Raw genomic sequence first — 24,725 nt, 5'->3', positions numbered from 1 at the left:
CCCCTTCCCATCCATCCTGCACTTTTCCTCCACTCTCCGCTCGCTCCTCGTCCGCCGGCACGGCAGGCCGCCTTACACATGCGCACTGCCATGGCCTGCATCAAAGATCCTACAACGAGGATCTTTGGCCAGCACATCATTGACCGTGGTTGTGCGCATGTGCCGCGCAGCACATGCGCCCTGCCACTGCAAATGGTTGGCATCGGTCACTTTATCCCTCCCTTTGCATTGTGGGAGATCTGGCCGCAATTGCTGTACGGTCGCCGGCTTGCCGCAAACCAACGCAGAATCACTCGCTGGAGCTGGAGTAACTCCCTGGATTAACTCTTGCTTCTTGGTTTCCCAGTCCTCCAAAAATATTCGAAATGGAATTTAAACAGGAGTGGACCCACCACCACCAAACTCCAAACTCTGAAAAATAACAGCCTATTGCATTTTATCTGTTTATTTATTGTGTATATGTGTATATATATATCATATATATGTATATATATATATATATATTTGTGTATGTGTGTTTGTGTATATATATATATATATATATATATGATTTGGACTTAAGCAAAAAAAGTATTTCTTCGGGGAAAAAAGTGCTACCTTAAATTTAATTGCGTCTGGTTGGGTACCTCTTGTAACCATATAACATATAACAATTACAGCACGGAAACAGGCCATCTCGACCCTTCTAGTCCGTGCCGAACACATAATCTCCCCATGTCCCATATACCTGCGCTCAGATCATAACCCTCCATTCCCTTCCCATCCATATAACTATCCAATTTATTTTTAAATGATAAAAACGAACCTGCCTCCACCACCTTCACTGGAAGCTCATTCCACACAGCTACCACTCTCTGAGTAAAGAAGTTCCCCCTCATGTTACCCCTAAACTTCAGTCCCTTAATTCTCATGTCATGTCCCCTTGTTTGAATCTTCCCTACTCTCAGCGGGAAAAGCTTTTCCACGTCAACTCTGTCTATCCCTCTCATCATTTTAAAAACCTCTATGAAGTCCCCCCTTAACCTTCTGCGCTCCAAAGAATAAAGCCCTAACTTGTTCAACCTTTCTCTGTAACTTAGTTGCTGAAACCCAGGCAACATTCTAGTAAATCTCCTCTGTACTCCCTATATTTTGTTGACATCCTTCCTATAATTAGGCGACCCAAAATTGTACACCATACTCCAGAATTGGCCTCACCAATGCCTTGTACAATTTTAACATTACATCCCAACTTCTATACTCAATGCTCTGATTTATAAAGGCCAGCAAACCAAAAGCTTTCTTTACCACCCTATCTTCACGAGATTCCACTTTCAGGGAACTGTGCACAGTTATTCCCAGATCCCTCTGTTCACCTACATTCTTCAATTCCCTACCATTTACCATGTACGTCCTATTTTGATTTGTCCTGCCAAGATGTAGCACCTCACACTTATCAGCATTAAACTCCATCTGCCATCTTTCAGCCCACTCTTCCAACTGGCATAAATCTCTCTGTAGACTTTGAAACTCTACTTCATTACCCGCAACCCCACCTATCTTAGTATCATCTGCATACTTACTAATCCAATTTACCACACCATCATCCAGATCATTGATGTACATGACAAACAACAGTGGACCCAACACAAATCCCTGTGGCACCCCACTCGTCACTGGCCTCCAACCTGACAAACAACCATCCACCATTACTCTCTGGCATCTCCCATTCAGCCACTGTTGAATCCATCTTGCTACTCCTGCTTTTATACCCAACCATTGAACCTTCTTAACCAACCTTCCATGAGGAACCTTGTCAAAGGCCTTACTGAAGTCCATATACACAACATCCACTGCTTTACCCTCATCAATTTCCCGAGTAACAACTTCAAAAAATTCAAGAAGATTAGTTAAACATGACCTTCCAGGCACAAATCCATGTTGACTGTTCCTAATCAGACCCTGTTTATCCAGATGCTTATATATATTATCTCTAAGTATTCTTTCCATTAATTTGCCCACCACTGACGTCAAACTAACAGGTCTATAATTGCTAGGTTTACTCTTAGACCCCTTTTTAAACAATGGAACAACATGCGCAGTACGCCAATCCTCCGGCACTATTCCCTTTTCTAATGACATTTGAAATATTTCTGCCATAGCCCCTGCTATTTCTACACTAACTTCCCTCAATGTCCTAGGGAATATCCTGTCCGGACCTGGAGACTTATCCACTTTTATATTTCTCAAAAGTGTCAGTACTTCCTCTTCTTTGATCCTCATAGTTTCCATAGCTACTCTACTTGTTTCCCTTACCTCACATAATTCAGGGTGAGGACTATTCCATGCTTAAATTGTGCGGGGGAAATCCTTGCAGCAGCACGCACACACACACACACACACACACAATTTCCCTCCTGGGATTAATAAAGTTCTATCGTATAGTATTGTGTGTGTAGGAAGGAACTGCAGATGCTGGTTTAAACTGAAGATAGACACAAAAAGCTGGAGTAACTCAACAGGTCAGACAGAATCTCTGGACAAAAAGAAAATATTACGTTTTGGGTTGGGTCTGAAAAAGGTTCCTGCACACCTTTGGAATGTGGAAGGAAACAAGAGCACCCGGAGAAAACTCATGTGATCCAAGGCAAAAGGAGCAAACTCCATACAGACAGCACCCATATTCAGGATCAATTCCGGGTCTCTGGCAAATTTATGCAGCAACTTTATGGCCAATGCACTGCCCCATAGACTTGAACTGAATTAAAACATACAGTAGCTGTAAAGGGGGACTTTGCATCGCTTAGAGATTAAGACTGAAAATGGATAGTTTTTTTTTAGTAACCAAAGTTATCAACGTATAACTTTTTGTGTGTTGGAAAATAAAATATAGTGGCACAGCTGGTGGACTTGCTGCCTCACATGCCAGAGATCTGTGTTCGATCCTTTCCTCGGGCACTGTCTATGTTGAATTTGCACATTCTCCCTGCAAGTATGTAGGTTTCCTCCCACATCCCAAAGACGCATTGGCTTTGTAGGTTAACTTGTCCCTGTAAAATTGCCCTTAATGTGTAGGGAGTATTTGAGGAAAGTGGGATAATAGAACTTGTGTGAATGGGTAGACAAAAATGCTGGAGAAACTCAGCAGGTGAGGCAGCATCTATGGAGCGAAGGAAATAGGCGATGTTTCGGGTCGAGACCCTTCTTCAGACTGATGTCGGGAGGGGGTCGGGAAAAAGAAACGAAGAGGCAGAGATAGTAGGCTGTGGGAGAGCTGGGAATGGAAGGAAGGAGAAAGCAAGAACTACCTGAAATTGGAGAAACCAATGTTCATACCGCTGGGGTGTAAACTACCCAAGTGAAATATGAGGTGCTGTTCCTCCAATTTGCTGTGGGCCTCACTCTGGCCATGGAGGAGGCCCAGGACAGAAAGGTCGGATTCAAAATGGGAGGGGAAGTTGAAGTGCTGAGCCACTGGGAGATCAGGTTGGTTATTGTGAACTGAGTGTTGGTAGTTGTGCGAAGCGATTGCCAAGCCTGCTCCTGGTCTCACCGAGGTTGATCACACGCTGAATAATCCAACCAGAATTTTGTTTGGAAGTGGAAAGAAATAATAGAAATTGCATTCATTGCAACGTGTAAACAGAGATGAGATACTGTATTGCAATTTTGCTGCATGTCATTGTGGTATATATCATATCTTGATTGGAGAATATGTTTAGTTTGTCACTTTATTTGAAGCAGAAATAATATGTGAATGCTTCTGACTGGTAACTACACTCTTCGTCGGAGCACATTATTGCAAGCCGTCTTAAATGACCACCTAAACTGTCATTTGGCAACCTAAAAAGCTGCCTAGGTTGCCCGGCTGGCAACAGGGAAAAAAAGATAAGCGAGAGCCGTGCAGTGCATTCATTGCCATCCCTTTGTATACTGCTGTTAGAACGGCTGCTTCCTGCTTTTAGCACCAGATGATGTTGTAGAAGCCTTTTTGGAAGCCTCCCTCTCCCTCCCTTGCTCTCTCTCCCTCCTTCCTCTTTTCCTCCCTCCCTCTCCCACTCCCTCTCCATTTCCCTCCCTCCCTTCCTCCCCCTCCTTCCTTTTTTTCCTCCCTCCCTCTTATTCCCACCCTCTCACCTTCTCCCTCCCCAGTCTGTGACCCATGGCGCTGTGGCCATAGCGCTATGTGTAAAGGCAATAGTGCTTCAGCTGGTGGCGCTATAATTAGAACCCATAGCTTTGTCCGTTGAAATTCCCACGTGCTAAACTGACAGAGCTGTTTAAACATAGAAACATAGGAAATAGGTGCAGGAGTAGGCCATTCGGCCCTTTGAGCCTGCACCACCATTCAATATGATCATGGCTGATCATCCAACTCAGTATCCTGTACCTGCCTTCTCTCCATACCCCCTGATCCCTTTAGCCACAAGGGCCACATCTAACTCCCTCTTAAATATAGCCAATGAACTGGCCTCAACTACTTTCTGTGGCAGAGAATTCCACAGATTCACCACTCTGTGTGGAAAAAAAAAAAATCTCATCTCGGTCCTAAAAGACTTCCCCCTTATTCTTAAACTGTGACTCCTTGTTCTGGACTTCCCCAACATCGGGAACAATTTTCTTGCATCTAGCCTGTCCAACCCCATAAGAATTGTGTACATTTCTATAAGATAAACCTGTAGCGGGACAGGCAGATCAAAACTTTGAAAAATAATCATCCAGAAATATCATAATTGAAATTTAAAATACCAATAGATTTAATCTGCTTGTAACTTTTAGAGTTATAGTACGACTTTTTATATCCTTGCATTTTTTAAGCACCAAGATGAAACAGGAAGTCGGCCGATTTAAAAAAAAATCAGTATTTTACAAAGCAAATCCGTACATCCGTATTCTTATCGCATTTCCGTACAAAATACGGAAAATCCGTACTACTTGGCAGTTCTGCGTATGTGTTCCACTCGGACAGTCGCCGTTCCAGTCGCCGGGCTTTCAGCAACCGGCTACGGCTTGACAGTTGTCGGCAGTCGCCTGAAAAATCGTCTAAGTGGGACAGGCCCATACGGCAGCAACTCTACCGCTATGTCACCATGCTGCCCAGACAGTCGTTTATGCTTTCCTTGTACAGAGGCTCAATCAATTCCCCTCCAGCACCACACTTATTCACCTGACTGAATGCTTTCTAACACTGAATGTCTCCACCTATTCAATTTTCCAAAATATACAGCTATGGGAACTCTCAAAGAGCTGAGCCCGTTTCTTTGTGGAACATATAGAACATCCCTTGTTTCAGTTTGATGCAGGACTTTTTCCTCAAGTGTTTCTCCAGTACATAGATAATTATTTGATGTTGTTCATGCACCTGTATAGGTAACAAAACCTCTGTTACATAAGATTTAAATTTCGATCCAGCTCCTATGTTCACGCGGGCCATAATCTAAACGTATGTCCTGTGAGGATTCCATTCTCCCACATTCTTTATTTCAAATGTATTTGTTGTCATTGATTTTCTATACCAGACCGCATGAAGAATTGTCCATAAACGGGTCCACCTTCCACCCCTTCATAATTGATAAGGTTTTCAACTACCTCTCTATATTTCCTACACCTGCCTTTTCACTATATCTCCTACCAGCCAGACTAAGGAATGGTTCCCCGTGTCATTTGTTCTCACATTCCATCTCGCGAAACCCCACATTAAATACACCCTATTTTCCGATTTTTCATCTCCATTAAAGAACTTGCATCATCAGACACACCAACTCTCCTTTCAACATTCGGAAAAGATTGTTTCCTTTGTAACTCGCTAATCCATTCTTTGAGCTATACCAAACATTCCTGTTCCTGCTCATAAAACAGCAGGAAATGTAACACCTGTGGCGGCTCCTAAGGGTCGTGCCATTATACTGCCGAACCCCTCGGCACAGGAGTGGTGCAGTCTGGAGGTGGCCCTCAGCCGGAGGGTTTAAAAGGCAGGGTTTGGGTGCCATCTTCTTCAGGTTTTGTCTTCCTTTCAACCGGGAGGAATAAAATAAAGGTGCTTCTCAAACACTGGACTTCGTGCCTCCTTTTGAGACCCACGCACCACATTGGTGACCCCGACGCTCCATTGGCGTCATGATGGAGACACGACAAAGCCCTACCACCTCACACGCCAGCCCAGCCCGGGCTCTAGACGCAGTCGCCGTTAAGCTGCCCAACTTCTGGACCACCCGGCCGCTCATCTGGTTCCAGCAGACGGAGGCCCAGTTCAACCTGCGGGGCATCACGGTCGATGCCACCCGCTTCTATTACCTGGTGGGAGCCCTCGACCAGGATGCGGTTGAAGAAGTAACGGACTTCCTCGCAGCCCCCCCGGACAATAATAAATATATCGGCCTGAAAGAGCTCCTGCTCCAAATTTACGGACTGAGTAGGATGGAGCGGGCAGGTAGGATCCTGCATATGGGGGGCCTGGGCGACCGGCGGCCATCTACCCTCCTAAAGGAGATGGTGGCGTTACTAGACGTGCCGAGTACACCTACCTGCATCTGCTGCCGGCCTACATTCGGTTGCAGCTCACCGACGTCTCGTTTGCCAACCTTCGGGCCCTCGGGAGGCGCGCCGACGCCTTGTGGATGGCGCGCCCTGATGACGTCAGCGCGCTGGGCGTCAGCAGAGACGGGGTCGCGCTGAGGTCGACGCGCCCTGATGACGTCAACGCGCTGGCCGTCGGCAGGCACGCCGATGACGTCACCCCAGCAGCTCCCGATTTCCTCCGGTGGGGCGGGGGAGCTGTGGAAGGAGTGACAGCTCCAGCCGGACGGCCCGCACGATCACCCCCAGCGGCAGTGAGGGGTACTGCACCTGCAGTCCAGCGCCAGCAAGCTGCAGGCACCACCAGCAGGGGCAGGCAAGCTCCAAATAGCACCAACACAAGGAGCTGGTGCTATTTCCATCAGCGCTGGGGTGCTGCAGCACGACAATGCCACCAGCCATGCACGTTCCCGGGAAACGCCTGGGCCGGCTGCCAATAGTCCCCACGGTGGCCGGCCAAATTCACCGCCTTTTCGCCTGGGATCGGCGCTCCGGGACCCGCTTCCTCGTGGATACAGGAGCGGAGCTCAGCGTCCTGCCCCCTTCGCTGACCGACATTCGTTCCGGTAAGCGGGGGCCCGTCCTCACCGCGGCGAACGGCAGCCCCATCCGCACATATGGACTGCGCATGGTTCCCATCGTGCTCGGCTCCTGCCATTTCTCATGGAACTTCACCATTGCCGACGTCTCCCAACCATTGCTCGGGGCCGATTTTCTCCGGGCGCATTCCCTCATGGTGGACGTCGGGCGTCACCTTTTGGTCAACGCCACTACAATGGAGCCGATCACGTTGCACTTGGATCAACCGGTGGGACGGCCACTGGCGTCCATGGACTCCCAATTCGCACGGATCTTGGCTGCGTTCCCGGACATTCTCACTCCGCAGTTTCATTCAGCAACCCCCAGCCATGGAGTGGTGCATTATATCCCGACTACCGGCCCACCACTCCATGCACGAGCACGACGACTGCCACTAGATAAACTGCGTCTGACACGGCGGGAATTCCGCACGATGGAGGCCTTGGGGATCGTCCGCCCTTCGAGCAGCCCTTGGGCGTCCCCACTCCACATGGTCCCTAAATCAAGCGGGGGCTGGCGACCTTGTGGGGATTACCGACGGCTGAACGCTGCAACAACAGCGGATCGATACCCCGTACCCCACATCCAGGACTTCACGGCCCATTTGGCTGGGGCCACAATTTTTTCAAAAGTGGATCTGGTACGGGGTTATAACCAGATCCCGGTTCACCCGGATGACGTACCCAAGACGGCTATCATCACGCCATTCGGTCTTTACGAGTTTACTCGGATGCCGTTCGGCCTCAAAAACGCTGCACAGGCCTTTCAGCGCCTCATGGACGGAGTTTGTCGTGACCTCGAATTCGTGTTCGTGTACCTGGACGACATCCTGGTGACCAGCCGCTCGCAGCAGGAACACTGCACTCACCTTCGACAGCTCTTTCAGCGGCTCAGCGAGCATGGTTTGGCCATCAACCTGGACAAGTGCCGTTTTGGGGTCAACGAAATTGACATTCTCGGCCACCGCGTGACTGCGCAAGGCGCGGATTCCCTGCCTGACAGGGTTGACGCCATCCGTCGGTTTCCCCGCCCACGCACGGTGCGTGGCCTGCAGGAATTTGTCGGCGTGGTGGCATTCTACCATCGTTTCGTGCCATCCGCGGCCCACATCATGCGGCCCCTGTATCAACTTCTGGCGGGTGGGCAGCAGAAGAGCGTTGAGTGGACCCACGAGGCGGAGGCAGCTTTCAACGGCGCGAAGGAGGCCCTTGCTCGGGCCGTACTGCTGGTGCACCCGCGGGAAGATGCCCCGACTGCTCTCACTGTGGACGCCTCGGAGTCGGCGGTTGGTGCTGTGCTGGAGCAGCTGACGGGCGGAGTTTGGCGGCCTCTGGCCTTCTTCAGTCGGCACCTCAACCGTGCGCAGTCCAAGTACAGCGCTTTCGATCGTGAGCTCCTGGCTCTGTACCTGGCTGTGCGCCATTTTCGTTACTTCCTGGAGGGCCGCCCGTTCACTGCCTACACCGACCATAAGCCGCTCACTTTCGCACTGCAGAAGGTTTCCGACCCCTGGTCCGCACGTTAGCAGCGGCAATTGGCTTATATCTCCGAATACACCACAGCCATCCGCTACGTCGACGCATTGTCCCGCCCTGCTATAAACGCCGTGTTCGAGGTGGCGCCCGGAATGGACTATTCTGCTCTGGCGGCGGCACAGCTCACGGCCGACGAGGTGCCCGCCTACCGGACTGCCATCTCCGGCCTCCGCCTTGAGGATGTCCCTCTCGGTCCTGGGGGAGTGACAATCCTGTGCGATGTGTCGTCCGGTCAGCCGTGCCCCATCGTCCCTGCCACCTGGCGCCGGAGAGTGTTCGAGGTGATCCACGGACTGGCTCACCCATCAATCCGGGCGACAACGGCACTGGTGGCAGCTCGTTTCATGTGGCACGGTCTGCGCAAGCAGGTTGCCCATTGGGCTCGCACCTGCATCCCGTGCCAGACGGTAAAAATCCAGCGCCATGTCCGCGCACCTCTCCAGGAGTTTGGTCTACCTCACCGGCGGTTCGACCATCTCCACGTGGACATTGTGGGGCCCCTTCCACCGTCCCGGGGCATCACCCACCTTTTGACCATGGTGGACCGCTTCACGCGGTGGCCGGAGGCCATTCCGTTGGCTGACACCTCAACGGTTACGTGTGCTCGTGCGTTGTCCGCGCACTGGATTGCTCGCTTCGGGGTGCCGGCGCACATCTCCTCCGACCGGGGGCCACAGTTCACCTCCGAGCTGTGGTCAGCCATGGCTCGCTTGCTGGGGGTGCAGCTGCACACCACGGCTTACCACCCGCAAGCTAACGGTCTGGTGGAGAGGTTCCACCGGCAGCTGAAGGCGGCATTGAAGGCACGACTCTCCGGCCCGGACTGGATGGACGAGTTGCCGTGGGTCATGCTGGGCATCCGGACCGCTCCCAAAGAGTACTTGGCCTCATCATCGGCGGAGCTGGTGTACGGGTCGCCACTCACAGTGCCCGGGCAGTTCGTGCCGTCGGCGCCGGAGCAGCAGGAAACGCCCTCCTCCACCCTTCCACGCCTTCGCGAGCGAGTTGGCAGGCTCGCACCCGTCCCGACGTCCCGCCATGGGACATTTCGCCCACACATGCCATTGGCCCTCACGGACTGCCCATACGTCTTCCTGCGCCGTGATGTCCACCGGACGCCACTCCAGAGGCCGTACGAGGGCCCGTTCCGGGTGCTGGAACACGGGCAGTCGACTTTTGTCCTGGACATGGTGGGCCGGCCAGAGGCCGTGTCGATTGACCGTTTAAAGCCGGCGCACCTGGACATTGACCAGCTGGTTGCCCAACCTTGGCCCCGAGGGCGCCCCCCTCACGACTCCCTCCACCTGTCACTCCACCTGTTCTCCCGCCGGTCCCTCGACCTGTCCCTCCACCTACGCCCCCACAAGCCCCGGGATCTGCTGACTTCCGCATGCGGGCCGGCCGGGTCGTGCGCCCGCCGGTGCGTTTTGTGCCTCTGGTTCTGGGGGGGGGGGGTCCTGTGGCAGCTCCTAAGGGTCATGCCATTATACTGCCGAACCCCTCGGCACAGGAGTGGTGCAGTCCGGAGGCGGCCCTCAGCCGGAGGGTTTAAAAGGCAGGGTTTGGGTGCCATCTTCCTCTGGTTTCGTCTTCCCTTCAACCGGGAGGAATAAAATAAAGGTGCTTCTCAAACACTGGACTTCGTGCCTCTTTTTGAGACCCCACCACCACACACCCCTTATTTATCTGTCTATACCTGCTGCTCGACTTCCAACCACAGATAGTACTGCTATAACAGGGCTCTCACTTAACTTAGTCATTTAGTCCTTGCTTTCTCCCTCCTTCCCCTCCCCATTCCCAGCTGTCACACAGCCTACTGTCTCCACCTCTTTCTTTCTTTTTCCCGCCCCACCCCCGACATCAGTATGAAGAACAGGGCCGGATTTACGTATAAACTAGACAAGCTTAAACTTAGGGCCTCGAGATCTAAGGGGGCCTACTCACTTCACTGAGCCCCAGGTTCCCAGCCAAGGTCTGTAGAATCATAAAATACAAATAAGGTCTATTATAGACTTTATATCTCTATGGTAGAATAGAAAGTAATCAAAATGTGCGCTTAAAAAGTGCCTGCGACTTAATGGACCAAACAGATCTAAGCTCCATCTATATTACTAAAACTCTGTTCTTGACCGGTTTTGGCTTTCTGTGCTGCGGTTTCCAAGAGAACGCCGCCACCTACGGCCGTCATTTTTGGCCACCTCGCTCAGAGCCCCCCTCCGCCGCGTGTGTGCCGAGGATTTTTCCCGTCGATGAAAATTGACAGAGATATTAATGTTTTTACAACATTCCCCATTCTCTCTGCTGCCCCTGCTGGAGGGAGGGGGAGCTACTATAAAACCAGGAAGTGGTGTGCCTCAATCAGTCTCTGCAAGTGGTGTGCCTCAATCAGAGCTTTGAATGACACTGACAAATGGCTACAGCACTGTGAGTACCCTTAATTTGGTTTGAAAATGAAAATATGGTTAGAGGTAAAAAAGCACTACCTCCCCCCCCCCCTCCTCTCTTCTCCCTCTCCTCTCTTCTCCCTCTCCTCTTCCCCCCCCCTCCCTCTCCTCCCCACTGCCCCCCCTCCTCTCTCTCCCCCCCCTCTCTCTCCCTCCCCCCCCCCCTCTCTCTCCCCCCCCCCCCCCCCCCCCCCTCTCTCTCCTCTCTCTCTCTCCCCCTCCATTAGCGTGAGTGCGGGAGGGGGGTAGTTAGTGTGTGTAACGCTGCATGCTGCCTCCTCCCCCCCACAACCATACGTTGGGGGGAACAGACCCAACGGGTCTGCACTTGGTCTAGTTTTAATATAAAATTGCATACATGTAAGCCTACAAGTAACAAACAAAATGTGTAGATCACCTCTGAAAAGTACATAGTGACAATACCACTTGTTTTAGTGACTGTGAAATGAAAAAGAGTAATTTAATTAAATAGATCCTGGAAAACCAATAACCATTGGTGAAAAACCAGTCCAGGCATTAAATTTTGGGCTTCTGCCCCATCCTACCATTTGGGCTTCTACCCCATCCTAACTGTGTGTTAGTTGTCTGTGCGTGATGTGTGTGTGGGAGGGAGGGAGAGAAGGGAGGGAGGAAGAGAAGGGAGGAAGGACAGGAGGGAGGGAGGGAAGTAGAGGAAGGAGGGAGGGAAGAAGAGAACGGAGGGAGAGGGCCGGCGGCAGGAGCAGATGCCAGGGTCCGAGCAGACGGGTGTGAGGCCGAGGTTTGTAAACGTTGCTCCAACCCTCAGCCCGGCCCTTCGTGTATTGTTCACTGCGTCTCCCCGGGGAGAGAGAGGAGTGGTGCCGGGGCTGTGTGCATGAAGCACGGAGACTGGAGGGGCGGGAGCGCTGCCCCGGGATCGTGTGGGAACGACGCATCGCCCCCTCTCCATTCCTCCTCACACCCCCTCCCCGTCTACCCCTTTCTTCCTCCTCCACCCCTCTACTCTCTCTCCGCCCCTCTCTTCCCCCCTCCACCTCTACATCTACCCGAGCTGAGAGTAGATTACTATGGCGCGGGGCACCCTTTCCCGCGGGGCCGAATTGGGAGCAATTGGTCCAATCGGCTTAAGGCCGGCCCTGAGCTCACCTTTGTCCCCATCCATCCCCACCTCAAAGAGCTCCAAATCACCGCGATTTGGAGCTCTTCTTCCGTCGCCTCCGCCTCACACCATTCTTCCATGGGAAGGAGTCTTCGCCCCCATTGATGATCCCTTTTCCTGTCTCCAATGGCCCCCCCCACATGGCCATTGGTACAATTAAATTTCGGGGTCACCATCCGACGTCGGAATGGGAGAACATTCTCAGCGGCTTGTACTTCCGAATCGGCTACTTCCTAACGGAGACCGCGGCTCCCGAAGTCCACATGCTGAGCTGGGTGGAGATTCACGCTGGCGGCCCTCGGCAAAGGGATCCCAGGGCTCCGCGATATTGAAATCAGCGCGGCCCGAGGCTGTAGCTCCGCAAACCACAGCTCCATGATGTTGAAGCAGCAGGACCAACACTCCAGAGCTTCAAACGGCGATCCAGGTAAAGCATCACCTGCTCTGCGGTGAATCCAATATGTATTTTGAAACCAACTGTTTAATGGCAACATACAGTAGGGTCCAAAAGTGTCACACTGTCACTGTCGAGTATTCATGGTCTTCTAGTTGTGGGGGTGGGGGCTCACAAGTGAAATAGCTTAGGCCTCTCTTCATCTAAATCCAGCCTGCTGAAGAAGGTTCTCGACCCAAAACATCGCCTATTCCATTGATGCTGCCTCACCCGCTGATTTTCTCTAGCTTATTTGTCTATGACCCATTCACACGTTCTGTTATCCCACTTTCCTCACCCACTCCCTACATATTAGGAGCAATTTTACAGGGACAAGTTAACCCACAAAGCCAATGCGTCTTTGGGATGTGGGAGGAAACCCAGATGCTTGCAGGGAGAATGTGCAAATTTAACACAGACAGTGCCAGAGGACAGGATTGAACACAGATCTCTGGCGTGTGAGGCAGCAAGTCTATCAGCCGTGCCACTATATTTTGTTTTCCAACACACAAAAAAGTCATGACCCATGTCGCTAATGTGTGGGAAACAACTAGTGTACGGGTGATCGGCGTGGACTCAGTAGGCTGAAGGGCCTGTTTCCCCGCTGTATTTTTTAAACTAAAATCACTAAAACCAGAGAGTCTAAAGAAGGGTCTCTACCCGAAACGTCACCCAATTTCTTCTATCCAGAGACGCTGGCTGCTCCATGGAGTTCCCCCGCACAATTAAAGCATGGAATAGTCTTCACCCTACCATAGTTACCCAACCAGACAGAATTAAATTTAAGGTAGACACAAAATGCTGGAGAAACTCAGTGGGTGAGGCAGCATCTATGGATCGAAGGAAATAGGCGACATTTCAAATCGAAATCCTTCTTCAGACTGATGTGGGGAGGGGGGGTGCATGAAGAAAAAAGGAAGAGGAGGAGACAGTGGACTGTGGGAGAGCTGGGAAGGGGAAGAGGGAGAAAGCAAGGACTACCTGAAATTGGTGAAGTCAATGTTAATACCGCTGGTATGTAAACATCCGAAGCAAAATATGAAGTGCTGTTCCTTCAATTTACAGTGGGCCTCACTCTGGCCATGGAGGTACAGGACAGAAAGGTCAGATTCGGAATGGGAGGGGGAGGTGAAGTGCTGAGCCACCGGGAGATCTGGTCGGTTATTGCGAACCGAGCGGAGGTGTTTTGCGAAGCGATCGCTAAGCATACGCTTGGTCTCACCAATGTAGAGCAGCTGACACCTAGAGCAGCGGATGCAATAGATGAGGTTGGAGGAGATGCAGGTGAACCTCTGCCACACTTGGAACGACTGCTTGGGTCTTTGGATGGAGTTAAGAGGGGAGGTAAAGCGACATGTGTCACATTTCCTGCGGTTGCAAGGGAAAGTGCCAGGAGAGGGGGTGGGAAGGGATGAATTGACCAGGGAGTTAGAGGGAGCGGTCTCTGCAGAAAGCCGAAAGGGGAAGAGAGGGAAGATGTGGCCAGTGGTGGAATCCCGTTGGAGGTGGCGAAAATGTCGGAGGATTATCTTTTGTATGCAACGGCTGGTAGGGAGGAAGGTGAGGACACGGGGGACTCTGCCCTTGTTACGTGGGGGGGGGGGGGAGTGAGATCAGAGTTACAGGTGAGAACCTCATCTATAGTGGAAGAAGGGAACCCCTCCCCCGTTCCCTAAAAATGAGGACATCACCGATGCCCTGGTTTGGAAGCCAGTGGTGGGAAATTTAGGGTAGCTCTTTTTTCCCCACGAACCCTTTTTTATTTAAGTTCACCCTCCTCCACCTCCAGTTTCAATTCCATTTGGAATATTTTTGGAGGACCAGGAAACCAAGAAACAAGAATTACTCCAGGGAGTTACTCCAGCTCCAGAGAGTAATCCTGCGTTGGGCTTCAGCGGTCGCGGCGAGCGGACAGCAATGGTGGCCAGATCTCCCACAATGCAAAGTGAGAAAGTACTCGGCGCCGACCAGTGGCCATGGCAGTGCGCATGTGCAGGGGGAGGATGTGCAGGCCGTGGCAGTGCGCATGTGCAGGGCTGCCGAGGATGTGCTAGCCGTGGCGGTGCATATGTGCAGGCGGCCGACCGTGCCGGCGGATGAGGAACAGCGGAGACTCGGCGGCCCAGACAATAGCCGTGCTGTAATGCAATAGTTCCATTCCCTAGGAACATTGTGTTATAGGAAAACAATCACACGAGAGAGGTGTCAATTCTGGGGAAAGGGGATCATATTTCTGACATTTATTATTTTTTAAGATTTCCGGCGATGTTTAAAAAAAATGTTCTATTGTTCATGGCTGTGGTGTTCATAGTTCTAAATATCTCTGTCATATTCCCTCAGTACCTTCTCTGTTCCAAGCACAACCATCAGCTTCCACAGTACTTTCATATCTGGAATAATTTAAGCGAATCAGTTCTGTACCCTTCTGAACATCTTCTAAATTCCCTAAGAAGCGGCGACTTGAATTGGACATAATAATCATATTCTGGTGACTCCAATGTAACGATATCCTTAGCGTTCTCTGACTTGCATCTTTTTAGAATTATGCCCTCTAGTTTATGATGCCTGTCATCCTACCCAGTCGCAGGAAGCATTCCAATTGAACTACAATTTAATCTGTCACATATCTGCCCATTATGTGTCAGTCTGTCCCTATACACTTGAGGACTATTATTCTTCTTCACTTCAGAACATCAAATTAGCATTCATTTGCAAACTTCAATTCAGACAGTTTTAACACAGAATTAAAATGATTTCCATGCAATGAACACAGGAGAATCCCCAACTATGGCAAATAATGGGTCTGGCCTTTTTGCCTTAAAACATTCATTTCACTTGTATCATTTCAAGTCAAAGAACAGTTTATCTAATAGAACATCAGTTCAACGATGATTTGCAAAAAAAAAAAATCATCATAGTCCTGCAGGAAAAAGACATTGGATCCATTGCAGCGAGATTTCATGAGCAGACTGTCAAAGCGATCTGCCAGAATGGTTCACCAACAAACTTTCAAACCACCACCTAGACCTAGTGTCAGTGAGAAATGCCCTTCCACAGGGCCACAACCCATGATGGCGGAAGTTGAAATAAATAATTACCAATCCCCTTAGAGAGCACGTCTATTGCCAACAAGATCTTGGAGGAAATAAAGGCATTTGTCAAGATTCATCCCGAACAGTTAAGAGTCATAGAGTTATAAAGTGTGGAAACAGGCCCTTTGGCCCACACCGACCAACAATGTTCCAGCTGCACTAGTCCACTTGCCTGCACTTGTTCCATATCCCTCCAAACCTGTCCTATCCATGTTCCTGTCTAACTGTCTCTTAAACGAGGGATAGCCCAGCCTCAACTACCTCCTCTGGCTGCATGTTCCATACATATGTTACCCCTCGGATGCCTATTAAATCTTTTCCCCTTCACCATGAACTTGTTTCCACTGGTCCTCGATTCCCCTTCAAGAGACTCTGTGCATCTACCCAATCTATTCCTCTCATGATTTTGTACACCTCTATAAGATCACCCCTCATCCTCCTGCGCTCCAGGGAATAGAGACCCAGCCTACTGAACCTCTCCCTATAGCTCACACCCTCTAGTCCTGGCAACATCCTTGTAAATCTTTTCAGGACCTTTTCAAGCTTGACAATATCTTTCTAAACCACGGTGCCCAGAACTGAACACAATATTCTAAATGCGGAATACACCAACACCTCATACGACGGCAAATAAACACGACCTCCCAATTTATATAATACTCTGACTGATGAAGGCCAATGTGCCAAAAGCCTTTTTGTTCACCTTATCTATCTGCGACTCGACCTTCAGAGAACCATGCATCTCGCTCCCAGATCCCTCTGCTCTACAACACTCCCCAGAGGCCTACCATTTACTGATAGATCCTGCCTTAGTTAGACATCCCAAAATGCAACATGTCAAACTTCTCTGTATTAAATTCCATCAACCGTTCCTCCGCCTACCTGGCCAATCGATCCAGATCCTGCTGCAATCTTTCACAACCATCTTCACTATCTGCGAAACCACTCACTTTTGTGTCATCAGCAAACTTGCTAACCTTGCCCTGTATGTTCTCAACCAAATCATTGATATAGTTGACAAACAGTAACAGGCCCAGCATCGAACCCTGACGCACACCACTAGTCACAGGCCTCCAGTCCGAGAAGCAACCTTCCACCATCACCCTCTGCTTCCTTCCATGGAGCCAATTTGCTTTCCATTCAGCTATCTCTCCTTGGATTCCATGCGATCTAATCTTCCAAAGCAGCCTACCATGCGGAACCTTGTTGAATGCCTTTCTGAAATCCATGCACACATCTGCAGCTCTGCCCTCATCAGCCTTTTTGGTCACAGCTTTAAAATAAAATCAATCAGATTTGTGAGACACGACCTCCCACGTACAAAACCATGCTGACTATCCCTAATCAGACCTTGCCCATCCAAATGCCTGAATAACCTATCCCTCAGAATACTCTCTAGTAACTTTCCAACTACAGATTCAGATTCAACTTTAATTGTCATTGTCAGTGTACAGTACAGAGACAACGAAATGCAGTTAGCATCTCCCTGGAAGAGCGACATAGAATATGATTTCAATAAATAAATCTATTTACATGCATACAGTCATAGTGTTCTTCCTGTGGGAGGAGTGTCCAGGGAGGGGGGGCGATTGGCAGTCACCGAGGTACATTGTTGAGTAGTTTGACAGCCGCAGGGAAGAAGCTGTTCCTGGACCTGCTGGTCTGGCAACGGAGAGACCTGTAGCATCTGCCGGATGGTAGTAGGGTAAACAGTCCATGGTTGGGGTTAGAGCAGTCCTTGGTGATGCTGAGCGCCCTTCGCAGACAACGCTTGCTTTGGACAGACTCAATGGAGGGGAGCGAGGAACCGGTGATGCGTTGGGCAATTTTCACCACCCTCTGCAGTGCTTTCCGGTCGGAGACAGAGCAGTTGCCATACCATACTGTGATACAGTTGGTAAGGATGCTCTCGATGGTGCAGCGGTAGAAGTTCACCAGAATCTGAGGAGACAGATGGACCTTCTTCAGTATCCTCAGGAAGAAGAGACGCTGGTGAGCCTTCTTGACCAGAGTTGAGGTATTGTGGGTCCAAGAGAGGTCATCGGAGATGTTGACCCCCCAGGAACCTGAAGCTGGAAACACGTTCCACCTCCATCCCGTTGATGTGGATGGGGGTATGCGTGCCGCCCCTAGACTTTCTGAAGTCTACAATGAGCTCCTTGGTCTTCTTGGAGTTAAGGGCCAGGTTGTTGTCAGCGCACCATGCTGCTAGGAGCTGGACCTCCTCCCTATAGGCCGACTCATCTCTGATGAGGCCAATCATTGTATCATCTGCATACTTGGTGATGATGTTAAGCTCAGCTGCCTCTAGTTCCCAGCATTTTCCCTGCAGCCCCTCTTGAATAGAGGCACAACATTTGCCACCCTCCAATCTTTCAGCACCTCTCCTGTATTTAAGGACAACTCGTAAATTTCGACCAGGGCTCCCACAACTCCCTCTCTAGTTTCCTGCAATGTCCTCAGATAGATCTGATCAGGCCCTGGAGATTTTGTCTACCTTCATACAATATAGTACCTTTAAATTGTGGAGTACAGAGGCAAATAAATAAATGATGGGCTTTGTCCCAAACATTATGGAGGCAACATCTCATGTTGACATGTTGTATCGATAAGTAAACCGATACAGATCCAGGCACTTTCTGAGCAGAAGTTGATTCCTGCCATAACCAACCTCTCGGAGTACTTTATTATGGTGAATGCTAGTACAACTAGTGCCTTTAGCACTTCTTCGACAGTTACACTGACTGCTATCAAGACACTTCCATTGACTGCCCCACGTTCCTCTGTCCTGCTGTCTTTCTCATCGGTAAATACAGAGGAGAAATACTCATTGAGGACCTTGCCCATTTCCTGTGGCTCCACACAGAGGTGACCGCTTTGATTCGAGAGGTCCCATTCTCTCTTTGTTACCCTTTTCCCCCTAAAGTATTTATAAAATCTTTTGGAATTGGGATGACACAGAACTCTGCTGAACAGGCTATTTCCAGGAATCAGGTTCAAAAAGGCTTCTACCTTACCAGTGCTTCCATGAATACCATCTAGTTGTGCTTGCATTCACCATAATAAAGTACTCCGAGAGGTTGGTTACGGCAGGAATCAACTTCTGCTCAGAAAGTACCTGGATCAGCATCGGTTTGCTTATCGGTACGACATGTCAACATGAGATGCTGCCCTATAATGTTTGGGACAAAGACCCATCATTTATTTATTTGCCCAAGAACTCCACAATTTGAGATTTGTAATAGAAAAAAAGGGTTAAAGTGCGCATTGTCAGATATAAAATATTAAAGGGTATTTTTATACATTTTGGTTTCACCATGTAGAAATTACAGCTGCGTTTATACATAGTCGATCACATTTCAGGGCACCCTGCTTGAGCGACATGGCTTCATCGGTGTTTGTAATTGCTCAGGTGTGTTTAATTGCCTCATAATGTAGGTATGAGAGCTCTCAGCACCTAGAGCTCTCTTTCCTCCAGTCTTTCCATCACCGTTGGAAACTTTTATTGCTGTTTATCAACATGAAGACCAAAAGTTGTGGCAATGAAATTCAAAAAAAGCCATTATGAGACTGAGAAACAAGAAAAATACTGTTAGAGGCATCAGCCAAACCTTAGGCTTACCAAAATCAATTTGGAAAATCATTAAGAAGAAGGAGAGCATGGGTGAGGTTACTAATTGCAAAGAGACTGGCAGGCCAAGGAAGACCTCCACAGCTGATGACAGAAGAATTCTCTCTATAATAAAGAAAAATCCCCAAACACCTCTCCAACAGATCAGAAACACTCTTCAGGAGTCAGGTGTGGATTTGTCAATGACCACTCTCGGCAGAAGACTTAATGAACAGAAATACAGAGGCTACGCTACAAGATGCAAACCACTGGTTAGCCATAAAAATAGGATGGCAAGGTTACAGTTTGCCAAGAAGTATTTAAAAGAGCAACCACAGTTCTGGAAATAGGTCTTGTGGACAGGTGAGACGAAGATTAACTTATATCAGAGTGATGACAATAATAAAGTGTGGAGGAGAGAAGGAACTGCCCAAGATCCAAAGCACATCACCTCATCTGTGAAACACGGTGGTGGGGGTGTTATGGCCTGGGCATGTATGCTGCTGAAGGTACTGGCTCACTTATGTTCATTGATGAAACTACGGCTAATGGTAGTAACATAATGAATTCTGAAGTGTACAGACACATCGTATCAGCTCAAGTTCAAACAAATGACTCAAATGGCCAGCGGTTCATTCTACAGCAAGACAATGATCCCAAACATACTGCTGAAGCAACAAAAGAGTTTTTCAAAGCTAAAAAGTGGTAAATTCTTGAGTGGCCAAGTCAATCGCCTGATCTAAACCCAATTGAGGAGAGAGAAAGAGAATGTCAGATTGTGACCTTCAATGACACAGATGTTCCACAGAAGGCTGAACTATTTATATAATCTGCTTGCTCTTGCCCCAAGTAATTATGAAAAATAAAGCAACTGAAATTACATCAAAATTGTTCAGAAAATGATTTTCTTCAGAGAAAAAAAGTATTAAAAATGAATCCTCAAAAATTGTAATAATTCCGATTCCGGACTGAAACGTCACCCGTCTGTTCCCTCCCCAGATTCTACTAATTCATTCCCAGCACAGAAGCTGCCTGAACTACCGAGTTCTTCCAGCACTTTTTGCATTTCATTCAAGATTCCAGTCTAAACTCATGTAATCCTGATGATTCTGTTTTCAGACATAAGAGCGGATCGTTCTATACAAAACAATGCTTTCTTAATGTGAAATATTAATACTTCAGTGTAATATTTCAATTAGTGTATCTAAACAGTTTATTCTGTACTACAAAGTTGACGTTTTTGCCAGAAATGGCGAATTTAATGATTAAATCAGATGTTAATGCATAGGCAAGACTAAATACCAAATTACAGCAATTAAAAACAAAGACCGCACCCTGATCCAAAGTATTGTTAATCAGCCTTTAACATTTGATTTTTTTAAACTTTTAGATGCGTTTCAGTCCATCCAAGTTCAACACTGATTTCTGCTCATGCCCCCCGGAAAATATAAAACAAACACATGGAAATGTTTCCATGGGGTTGCATTAAAAATGGAATACTACAGTAATTACACATTAAAACTGAAGATCACGCTCAGAACTGTCATTCTTGGAAAATTTTTAGCTGATGGGTGGGGTGTCCTTTTTCCAACCCCACCTCTCACTCCCATGCATATTTGCTCCAAATAGACTCAAGCTCACCCAAAACTCTTTAAACCATAACATGACTTTGTTAGCTTTATATGGTTGGTCTAATTCAATAGACAATAGGTGCAGGAGTAGCCATTCAGCCCGTCGAGCCAGCATCGCCATTCAATGTGATCATGGCTGATCATCCACAATCAACACCCAGTTGAGCAAAGTATCAATTTAAATACTCTCATTTGCCTCATATCTATCTGTAGCCTTCGCCTTTTCCAGAATCCACCCAGATAAGAGCTCCTTCAGTTTTGAATATCTACAATGTTAAGAGCACCACCTTTACTTATCATTTCTTAAGCTGTTCTGGTCACAAACTTCAGAACAGCTACACTAAAAACTCAATTTTCTTCCCTCTGTTAAAAACCTTGTTAAAGCCTTCCCCTGACTAAACATTTAAGCAATCTATCCCAACATATCTTTATGCAGGTCTGTATCATAACACCACTTTGAGGATGTTTTAGTATGTTAAAGATGAAATATAATTACAAGATGTTGGATGAAAGAGAAGCCTGCGGTTCCATCCACCACATCACTTTGATAGGATAGCCTTAGAAATAGACAGAGTACTTAAAAACATCAAGTTGTGCAAATGCACATGACTGGTCTGTAGAAGTTTAGAAACTTACAGATGAAGCCATTTGGCATATCATGTATGTGCTGAATCCTGCCAAATTTAACTTTTCAGCAGTTTATCTATTGTCTTCAAGTTTAAGTCTATCAAAAGTTTCTGCCTATAATACTCAACTAAGACCCAAGTATTCTTCATGGAAAAACTCATCAATAATTTTAGATGTGTGATCCTAGTTTCTGCCAAGGGAAGAAAAAATAGTCCTCTCTCGAATCTGACCTCAGCCTCCTCTTGTCCTTGGGTAAAAATGTAGCCTATTCATTAATCTTTCCTCACAGCAACAATCCCTTGTAAGGTGCACATGCCAGTGGCAATTCTCATCAACACAAAGTGCAGCTCAAAAGTAAAAACATGGAGAGACGCAAGGTCCAGCCTGCATACAATGTAGCCAAAAAAATGGCTGGGAGTACTCAGCAAATGAGAAGTTGTAAGGGTTAAAATGATGGGGTGCAAAGTAAAGGGGAAGGAACCAAGTTAAAAGATTCAGCCACAGGGAGTGTGTGGGATTCAGCAGTGTGAGCATGTTGGGCATGATGCCAGGTTGTGTGGGAGTGTCATGTGTACCTACTGTCCTGCATTCATACAATGTGTGCCAATAAGCGTATCTAACATTACAGAGCAATAATCAATGTTTATTGTTACCGTGGATCTCTCGTTGAATATTTTTTTGTCAACGTGGCCCCCACTTGAGAAATAGCGAACATCATTGCTCTAGATTAATTACACCCTTTATGTAATGTAGCCAAGACCGTAAACAGTACTCCAGCTGTGACCTATTATGCTCCACATCTCCAGCTTAACCTCGTTTTTTATACTCGGCCAATAAAACGTTACACTACCTACCTTTCACACCACTTCCATATTATTTTACAAATCATTGTAACAGTAAACAAGAAAGGATGCAGCAGGACAGTTTGGTGTACCAAGCTTTTCAACCACCGATCGCAATTGGACGATTTTGTTTGAAAGAGAAATAATGTTGGCTCATGATTTTTCCCCCCAGAGAAGTTATGAAATTGAAAACAATGGCATCCTTTCCGACCGGCTGGCTCTCCGCATCAAATCAAACAAAAGCAGCAAAGAGTTACTGAGTGGCACTGTGATAAACGGGAAAACTGCAGTACAAACTGAAGCACGATTGTAACAACGGCGTCTCCTACTCTACAAAACAGTGGCCAGATTTCCTTGTGGCTTTTGTCACGCTTCACCATTGAAACTCCAGGAACTCAAAGACACCCACCACCTCCCCTTACCCTCGCAGGTGCCCAGTTTTAAAACATTCCACGTCGTTTCGTCGGCGACAAAAGGGCGAAGTTTCTGAGGTTGCAAGAGGAGCGGTTTGCAGAGGAAGTTTTTGTTCCGCCCGGCGCTGCGGATCGGGACAAAAGGCAACCTCCCGACCTTTTGTTCTGTATAAGGATGCACAAAGAAACCTAGCAGCTACACACAGCCAGTTTAATATTGGATGTGGGAAATAATCGTGCATTCTCCCTAATGCTGACCGGGAGTCCGATCAGGCACCCTAGGTGCCACCCTGGGCACCAACACCCGGCGCCGGCTTCCCTCAACTCACCCAGAAGATGATGTTGAAGCCGAACAGGACGTACTTTACGCAGCAACTAACTTCGGGGCCCTTGAAGTGTTTGCCGGACATGGTGAGCGGGAAGGCGGCGGCGGTGGGAGCGGACGGTCGGGGAGGGAGACCCCGACGGAGCCGGAGCCCGGCGGCCGCCCGGTTCACTCGCGATCAACGGCCAGCGAGAGGAGCCAGGCGCCGAGGCCCGCCCGCCCACAGCAGGGGCACCGAGCGATCGTGCATCGGGGCTGCCCTCGGTCCGACAGCCGGTCGACAGCTCACAGCTCCATGGCATCGACGCCCGCCGGGCGACCGTCAACCGTCTGTGCCCATGCACCCTCTGCCACGCCTCCGCGCATGCGCCGGCCGGGCCCTGCACGCATGCGCGGATGGGGGGGAGAGAGAGAGGAGAAGGGGCGGGGCGGTTCCGTCGTGACTGACATGTCTAGTGACGCCGCTAGGTGGGCGGGGCAAACTCTCCCTAAGATCTTTGATCCCCGGGGTTCTGACCCGGGATCGGCTGCAGCAGGCGGGTTATTCGCAGGAGAAAGTCTTCATGCGGTCTGGTATAGATATCAATTACATTTCCAATGAAGAACCTGGCAGAATGCAATGGAATTAAATCCTTACAGGAAATTTGTGTAGGAAGGACAGCGGATGCAGATTTAAACGAAAAATAGACACAAAATGCTGGAGTACCTCAGCGGGACAGGTAGTAGCAATGTTACAAAATGTTGAGATTTAAAAAATCAAGCCTGTAATTGATCCCATCAGATAAAGCATAAAAATAAGTTTAATTTGACACCTAATTCACTTTCATATCTCAAGTATTTAAAAAGTTATGGCCATTTTCATACTCGGAAATTAGCATCTTGTTCCCTATTGATTTTCTAAGGACATAACAAAAAAGCTGTAATCATGGACAGTCAAAAGGCCATAACCTTCTTAAAAATTAAGAGAACCGAATGAAATTTTCAGTTATCGTAGATTGAACCATTCTGAAACAAATATAAAATAATCTAACTTGGATGACCTGAAATTAAAGCATATAATTAGTTAGTTACCCAAGTGTAGCAAATTTCAAACTTCAATTACTAGATCTAAACATCTATCCATTTCTTAATAAATGATTAACGTTTTTAAATAGCCCAAGTGTCCAAATAATATTCATAAATAATTCACAATAAAACATGATTTTAAAATCTCATTTACATTAATCTATAGGCCAAATGGAAGGAATTTAGTGTTCAATTGCTGTAAATTAAAGTCAATTTTAAATCGGCTTTCTAGTGGGTTCCTGTGAACACGCTGGTTTAGAACGTTCACATTGCAGTGGATTTGTGCCCTCAAATGCCCAGAAAAATACTGCGGGATATAAAGAGCCCAAAATGAGCTACTCGCTATAGAAAACTTTATATACAGGGTTCTTAAGAAGCCCCTTTTAATGTAAAAATAAGGTACATACCTTTAATTGTTTGCTTTATAAAACCC

The 24,725-nt window shown here is 48.2% G+C and overlaps 1 protein-coding gene across 2 annotated transcripts in view; it reads right to left on the bottom strand.

Moving 5' to 3' along the window:
• LOC129701706 (tetraspanin-17) overlaps positions 1 to 23,609 on the bottom strand; it is a 61,877-nt gene extending 38,268 nt beyond the window's left edge. The window contains exon 1 of one of the 2 annotated variants that reach the window (XM_055643075.1): positions 23,232 to 23,609. In XM_055643075.1, the coding sequence (XP_055499050.1) occupies positions 23,232 to 23,312 (81 nt within the window). In that variant the 5' untranslated portion in view covers positions 23,313 to 23,609. The remainder of the gene's footprint in view (positions 1 to 23,231) is intronic. The other variant, XM_055643074.1, reaches the window with a different exon arrangement.
• Between the last annotated feature and the right edge of the window lie 1,116 nt (positions 23,610 to 24,725).

The sequence above is a fragment of the Leucoraja erinacea genome, chromosome 11 (genome assembly GCF_028641065.1).
Source record: "Leucoraja erinacea ecotype New England chromosome 11, Leri_hhj_1, whole genome shotgun sequence".
Classification (NCBI taxonomy): domain Eukaryota; kingdom Metazoa; phylum Chordata; class Chondrichthyes; order Rajiformes; family Rajidae; genus Leucoraja; species Leucoraja erinaceus.
The sequence above is the reverse complement of the archived record's forward strand: the minus strand, read 5'-3'. Positions and strand labels throughout refer to the sequence as shown.